Here is a 7,537-nt window from a genome sequence, read left to right on the forward strand (position 1 = left end):
CGAAAGGTAAAAGACGCCGGGACACTTGAGAAGACCGACGGGGGAAGCAATTCCCGGCCTCGCCCCGCTCCACCTCCTGGGCAGGGATCGTCGTAATAAGAGGCGGAGCGAGCTACCGCCATTTTGGCCTGGTAGTAGTTGCTTGTGTCTTGTCTTCTGTCTGTTTCGGTCTTGCCTGAAGGAGTTGTTGCTGCTGTCGTCATGTTCTCCACCAGCGTGGCTGCCTCTCTTGCCCGCTCCCTGCCTCGGCAGGCCGGCCTGGTGAGCGCATTCTCCCCTCCCTGCAGTGAGCGAAGGTGGTGGGTGGGAGGCGGCCGCCGCCGCCTCCATCTTGGAGGCAGCGGTGACTTTGAGAGGTTGCGGCCTCCCGCTCTCGGGAGTTTGGGATGGGGGGCTCGCCTTAGCACTGGGTGTCAGCGGGGCCAGACCTACTGCTGAGAGAGCGAGGGTGCCCTTGCTTGGGAGGTGGAGGCGGGGGAGGGGGGGCCGGGGGGGGTGTCTAGGGGACGGCCTGTCCTTCCCCGGTGATGTCGCTTGGTGCTATTGGGGTTCAGTCTGAAAGCTGCCCGATCCCAATCAAGGTGAGGGATTTGCACTGCCAAACTTTGCCAGGTAGTGGGTTTCCCCCCCCAACCCCGTGTTGGTAGGGAGGAGTGAGGATGTGAAGATCTGTCCCGACCTGTTCCCCCTGGTGTCCCTTGAGAAAGTGAACGGAGGAGACGCCTGCCCAGGCGTTCAGAGGAATAGCATTAACGGTGCCTGGAGCGGCACTGGGAGCTTTACTTAGGACATAAGATTATAAGATTTTATTGCATTTGTTATCACAGATTTATTTTGGTTTTTTGGTCGTTATTTTTGCTCTCGTCTATGTTCTAGCCATACCAGCGATTCTGCCGATAATTTTTTTTTAGGAAGGCCAACCCTTAGAAGACACAGTATTATTTCTCTCTTGTGGAGAACCGTGAGGGTTGTGATTTCTTTCTGCCCCAAGCATTTGGTGTTCAGCACAAAGTTGACAAGCGAGAAGGAGGTGTTGCTTTGGGATCTGCTGTGGTACTGTGGTGGTGACAGCAGTGTAATGCAGAAAAATGTGGCAAATAACTTAGAGCAATCTCTTTTACCAGCTGTCCTTGCTTAGAAGTGCTGGATTTGGTTCCATAATTAAAACTTGTGATTGGAGTGCTGTGGAGCTAAACTCAAAACTGAGAGACATTAAATTTATAAGCTCATGATCAAAAATGTCACAGTATTATCTTTCAACCTTTTTTTTTTAATGAATGAGGAAATTTTACTGTTACTGAAGCAATTACTTGTTTTAGATTTCCAGAAACACCCTGGGTGCAGCGTTTGTTGCTACAAGAAACCTCCATGCCTCCAAAACATGCTTTCAGAAAACTGGTGAGTCTGAGGAAGTTCTTCATGTAACAGTGTGGTTTAAGAACTTGGTCTATCAGACTAAAAGGAAATTTGAATATGGTGCATGTATCAGTTGACAGAATGCTTGAGGACATTTATGTACTGACAGTATTTAACTGAACTTTTGCATAGTCACATCCAGCAGACTTCACTTTAATAACTCTTTAGATTATGCCCAAACCAAGGAGATGTCACATGTCCGTTTACACAGTTTGCCTGCTTTGTGAGGATTCCATTCAGAATTATTTTATTCTGATATTCAGAACTCCTGCAGAATTATTTGGGAAAATAAAAAGCCTCAAGTTCTACTTTTCTGTCTTGTTTGTAAAAGTATGAAGGAACAGATGACTCCCAGACCTGCCAGTGTTTTATCCTTTAGCATAGCTTTTTGCTGCCAGCATTTTGGTGTTTAGAGAAAACAGTGGCCTTGCACAGCTGTGTTTTTGATACTGGTTCATATACAATTTTCAAAGTGGCTTGGGGTTATTAAATGTATTAGGAAATAAAAATTTCACAATTTTATTTACTGTTTCCTGGCTGGAGAAATAAAGAGTTGTTGGAGGTACACTGCCAAACAAGTTTGAGGAATATGGGGAATACATTTTTACAGCTTATATTGAACAATTTGCTTCTTAAATGTATCAAGTTCCTTTAAATATATTTGGATCTTGGATTGCAGATCACAGGGTGTTTGATGCCTCCAGTTTAAGTAGCCTCTCTGCAAGTGGAGTGACAATGTCTGTTCTTAGTCTCTGACTAATTATTTAATTTCTTTTTAGAGCAAGAGATTGTTAATAGTGTAAGATGTGAAGGAAACTGGTAACTAAACAGTCATCAGTGTTTTAATTGGAGCTGTCATGTAATGATGTGTTGAAGCTGCTTTTCTTAGCTGGGAATACAGAAGCTGTTATTTATCTTATGCATCTAGCATGTTGCTTGCTAGACTTCGTGATATACCAGAGAGAGCACCTTGGCCTGTGAATTCAAGACAAGCTTACTGAATTCATATCTTGCCTTAATGTGCTAAGTCAGGTGTGAAATGTCTCTTTCCAGGTACTGCTGAGGTATCCTCTATTCTTGAGGAACGTATTTTGGGAGCTGACACCTCTGCTGAACTTGAGGAGACTGGCCGTGTGCTCTCAATTGGTGATGGTATTGCCCGTGTGTATGGCCTAAGAAATGTCCAAGCAGAAGAAATGGTTGAATTCTCTTCTGGATTGAAGGTAAGCTTTCACTAAAGCAGTTTGTTTAGCCTAGAAATATATTTTTTTAAAAAATAAAGACTTTAAAAGGAGAATGAGACTGTTCTTGGAGGTACCCATGTGAACCTCTTGCAAACTTAATTTCACCTTTAATAAGTAGTAACTAATGTAATGCTACAAAAAGCAAATATTCTTTGAATTCATAACACTTTGCTTTCAGCATCTGCTTCTTGGCTAACACTTAAATTTTGTGTGTCTTTATCTAGGAAGTAGAAGAACTAATCTTCTATTGGATTTTGTTTTCTTTTGTTTCATGCTGGCTTTTTTGTTTACTGTTGAATAACAGCCTTGTTTTATATTAGAATAAAAAAGCTGTCTGACTATTCTGAGAGTACTGCAACAGCTCTTATAATTTTTATAACCTAACTCGCCTTGGCCAGAGAAATAAGCTAGCATTTTTCCCTCATACAATTCCTAGGCAAGAGATAAATGTTGTATTTGAATCCTGCTTATCCTTTCTGTTCTTTTTAGAGAGATAAATGACAATGCTAGACTGCTGCAGTATAATTATGTGGTAAGTTGAAGGCTTAGGCAGGCAGGTTCTCTAACCAATATGGAAATAGATGCATTGTTCATAAAAGCAACACATTGACTATTGTTACAAATAAGATTGAGGTAGATTATGTGGCATACTCTACACTGTAGAATGATCACGTTGATATTAAACTGTGATAGTTTTTGTAGATGTTGGTATGGGTTTTCTCAGGATAATGTGACCTTTGTCCTAGGGTATGTCCTTGAATTTGGAGCCCGACAACGTTGGTGTTGTTGTGTTTGGTAATGACAGACTGATCAAGGAGGGGGATGTTGTGAAGAGGACTGGTGCCATTGTGGATGTTCCAGTTGGGGAAGAGCTGCTGGGCCGTGTTGTAGATGCCCTGGGTAATCCAATTGATGGGAAGGTAAGTGTAACTAGGTGCTTACTACCTCTGCTTGTATCTATGTGATACAGACTGCAACAGTTTTTCTTCTTTTTAAGGGTTCTGTTGCATCTAAGATGCGTAGGAGAGTTGGCTTAAAGGCCCCTGGGATAATTCCCAGAATCTCTGTGCGTGAACCTATGCAGACTGGGATTAAGGCTGTAGACAGCTTGGTGCCAATCGGTCGTGGCCAGCGTGAACTGATAATTGGTGACAGGCAGACCGGGTAAGTTAAATGGCCAAGCCAAAAAAGTTTCCTTTAAGAGAGATTTGAGTGCAGTGTGCACCAATGTACAGAACTGAATACAAAACTGTGTAGAGGTTGGGAGAACTGCAGGCAGCTTAACTTACCAACCTCTGTGTTACCCAGGAAAACTTCAATTGCAATTGACACAATAATCAACCAGAAACGTTTTAATGATGGGACAGATGAGAAGAAGAAGCTGTACTGTATCTATGTTGCAATTGGCCAGAAGAGATCTACTGTTGCTCAGCTGGTGAAGAGGCTCACTGATGCAGGTACAGATTTTTGAAGGTGGTTGAGCCTAGTAACTAGTAACATCCTGTTCTCATTATAATGCTGAATACTGCTGTGACCTCTCCTAGCTGCAAGTATAGACAGAATTCCTTTTTTGATTAAATGAATGAACTACTTTTGTGGACAAGAAATCTTTCTAGGTATCTGGGGGGAAAACAACCCCCTATTTTTGCTACATTGCATTAGAAGACTATTTTGAGGTCCCAAAACTGCTGAGTTTTTTCTGGAAAAGTCAGCCGATTTTTTTTTATTTTTTTTTTCCTAGCGGAGTTGAGAGGTTCCTCTTGGCAGGCCTGGTGACAAGCTATGGCCTACAAGTATTTATATGGACTTGATGTGTTTCATATGCATGTAAGTGTGAATGGCAGTTAAAAATTTAAGTGGAGAGACTTGACTGCCCAAACATAAAGGATTAAATGGTAGCATCTTTTCAGGAACAGTTAACCAAGGCTGCATATGTAATAGGGCAACAAACATGTTAATTTAGTACAGTGGGCTTTCCTGTAACAATTTAGTGGTGCTGCCTGGGCTTGCCTTAGCAACTTATTTCACATGTTTGTTGCATTTGCTGATTACAAGCATGGTGAGGTAATATACTCAGTGGTGTGTTTATCCAATTCTTTACAGATGCCATGAAGTACACTATTGTGGTGTCTGCCACAGCATCTGATGCAGCACCCCTTCAGTATCTGGCTCCCTATTCAGGCTGCTCCATGGGTGAATACTTCAGAGACAATGGAAAACATGCGTTAATCATCTATGATGACTTGTCCAAGCAGGTCAGGAAACATTGTTTATAGGCCTCATAGTCTAACACTGGTGTTTATAGCTGTAACATCACCTCAAGTTTAGAAATCCAAAATGTTAAATGAGCTTCTGAGGTCTGAAAGCTTTCTTTATACCATGCAGGCTGTTGCCTATCGTCAGATGTCTCTGCTGCTGCGTCGTCCACCTGGCCGTGAAGCCTACCCAGGTGATGTGTTCTACCTGCACTCTCGACTGCTGGAAAGAGCAGCCAAAATGAATGACTCCTTTGGAGGCGGCTCTCTGACCGCCTTGCCTGTCATTGAAACTCAGGCTGGTGATGTGTCTGCTTACATTCCAACCAATGTCATTTCCATCACTGATGGACAGGTAGGACTTCTTCACATCCCAGTGCACATCTTTGTTATTTACTGCCAGCTCTCTGAGGAGGCTTCCAGGCTTCTGACCAAGATAATAAAACAATTCTCTCTCTTACAGATTTTCTTGGAAACGGAGTTGTTCTACAAAGGTATCCGTCCAGCCATCAATGTTGGTCTGTCTGTGTCCCGTGTAGGCTCTGCTGCTCAGACCAGGGCTATGAAGCAGGTAAGCATGAAACTACTGCTTCTCTTGCTAGAGATGAGTAGTGTGTAGGCCTTCCAACCCATTTCACTCTAAAGAGCTGTGACTAGAGAGGGGATAAAGCTTTGGATTCCTTAGTGTTATGAAACTATAAAAGAACAAACTTTGGGGATCTCTTTGATATTTTCATTACTTGTTAAATGAGATGGGGGAGAAAGGAAAATAGTATCTGCATAAAGATGTCGGGTTATGTTTCTGTATGCTGAGCTGGGTACTGATCTAACTAGAAATAGAGAATGCTCTCTTAACCCTGTGCTTTTAGTCCATATATGGAATTAGAGGTTTAATATCAATGGTTACTGTTTTAGGGAGGCATGCTTATATTAAAAATTGGGATATTTAAAAATGCAAATAATCATCTGTCAGAATCTTGAGATTCACTTTTCTGGAATAGAAAGTAAATCTGTCTTATGACAACTGTCATCTGAAGATAACCTGCAAACTCCTAGATACCTTTACAAGGTGATCAAACTCAGTCTCATCTGTATCTTGTGTTGTAGGTGGCAGGTACCATGAAGCTGGAATTGGCTCAGTATCGTGAAGTAGCTGCCTTTGCCCAGTTTGGCTCTGATCTGGATGCTGCTACACAACAGCTGCTGAACCGTGGTGTACGTCTGACAGAGCTTCTCAAACAAGGACAGTATGGTGAGTGTCTTGAACTTAAAAAGTCTGCATTTTGCATTAGTCTCTTGTGCTAACAAGATTGGTCTTTGTGGCAGCATTTACCATGTCCATTCTGTGCACATGGTCAATGCAGACTTGCTTGAACCATGTTGTATATATGCAGTTGATCTTCAAAGGAAGGACTGCATAGTACTGGTGTGTCCTGATGTGAGAGTTACTGGTGGCATGAGTGCTCTCTTTTCTGCAGTTCCCATGGCTATCGAGGAACAGGTTGCAGTCATCTATGCTGGTGTAAGAGGTCACTTGGACAAGCTGGAGCCCAGCAAAATTACTAAATTTGAGAGTGCTTTCCTAGCTCATGTACTGAGCCAGCACCAGGCCCTCCTATCCACAATCAGGTATGATTTATCCTGTTTCATCCCAAGGATATTGATTTGATGGCTGGAGTGCAGATAATGGTCCCTGTACTGTTAATTTAGTGTATCCCAGAACATCAGGCCTTAAGCTGCCCGTACCGGAACTGGAAATTAAATCAGCCTTCCAGTTGTCCAGAGCACATCTTCATGACTTTAGTTCTTAGGAAATCCAGTTGATGCTTAAAATGGAGAAGGGGTCTTATGTTAGTAGTACAAATTAATGCATCAAACAGAAATGTTTTAATTCATCTACTAATTTTGTTAGAAACTGGAAGGTTTGCTGTGAAGCCTTTTTCTTTGTCTTAGGGATTGACCATCTATCTATTTCTGTGTCAGAAGTTTAACTAAACTCTTTCAACAGGACTGAAGGGAAGATCTCTGACCAGACAGAAGCTAAGTTGAAGGAAATAGTCACAAGTTTCCTGGCTACTTTTGAGGCATAAACATAAAACTGTTCAAACAGACCAGGCTCTTGTGATCCAGTGCTCCAGTTCAGTCAAAGATTTGAAAGTATGTGCAACTTGAATGTACAGATCTCAATGACAATAAAAGTTCCTATGTAAAAAGGCTTGTATATTCTGATTGCCTTCTGGCTAGCTGCTTTCACCTTTAAAACTGTGGAGGACTCCCTGTGACATGTGCTTGCTTAAAAGAACTCTGAAAAATTGGGGGCATCTTAACTCCCCAGCTGGATCAAACTCCCCTTACATGAATGAGGAGGTGTAGCGGTTAGTTTCTGGAGCTATGACCACAGTTCTCATTGTGACAGCTGAGGATTGCTCTTGCAGTTTTCATACTTTTTGCCAGACAGCTGATCTCTGAGAAAGGCATTCAGCTGGGGAAACAAGTTATGTTGTCTTGTCATGGGTGGTAACTAGTTGGACCTCACAGGAATCTCTAACAGCCTGATACTGTTACAGAGTATTTCTTAGAATTGCTGTCAAACCTATCCTGGGGCTTGGCTTTTGCAAGATG

At 42.4% G+C, this 7,537-nt stretch overlaps 1 protein-coding gene across 2 annotated transcripts; it reads left to right on the forward strand.

The window, feature by feature from the left end:
* The first annotated feature begins 201 nt into the window (after positions 1-201).
* On the forward strand, positions 202-7,129 carry LOC134431452 (ATP synthase subunit alpha, mitochondrial-like). Of its 2 annotated transcripts, none has more exons than XM_063179464.1 (12): positions 202-261; positions 1,320-1,398; positions 2,470-2,639; positions 3,407-3,580; positions 3,658-3,824; positions 3,969-4,117; positions 4,764-4,915; positions 5,046-5,270; positions 5,379-5,486; positions 6,023-6,167; positions 6,394-6,544; positions 6,924-7,129. In XM_063179464.1, exons 1-12 carry the CDS (start codon positions 202-204, stop codon positions 7,003-7,005), a joined length of 1,662 nt encoding a protein of 553 aa, XP_063035534.1. In that variant the 3' UTR covers positions 7,006-7,129. The 2 variants fall into 2 exon arrangements, with proteins under 2 accessions (XP_063035534.1, XP_063035535.1); XM_063179465.1 differs by having other exon boundaries at positions 3,407-3,514.
* The last annotated feature ends 408 nt before the right edge of the window (positions 7,130-7,537 follow it).

Source organism: Melospiza melodia, chromosome W, assembly GCF_035770615.1.
Source record: "Melospiza melodia melodia isolate bMelMel2 chromosome W, bMelMel2.pri, whole genome shotgun sequence".
NCBI classification, from domain to species: domain Eukaryota; kingdom Metazoa; phylum Chordata; class Aves; order Passeriformes; family Passerellidae; genus Melospiza; species Melospiza melodia.

Coding starts and splice junctions, on each gene's coding strand:
- LOC134431452 (XM_063179464.1), top strand. CDS start 202: ATGTTCTCCACCAGCGTGGCTGCCTCTCTTGCCCGCTCCCTGCCTCGG. Junction 4,118..4,763: donor GAAGAGGCTCACTGATGCAG/GTACAGATTTTT, acceptor AATTCTTTACAG/ATGCCATGAAGTACACTATT. Junction 5,271..5,378: donor TTTCCATCACTGATGGACAG/GTAGGACTTCTT, acceptor TCTCTCTTACAG/ATTTTCTTGGAAACGGAGTT.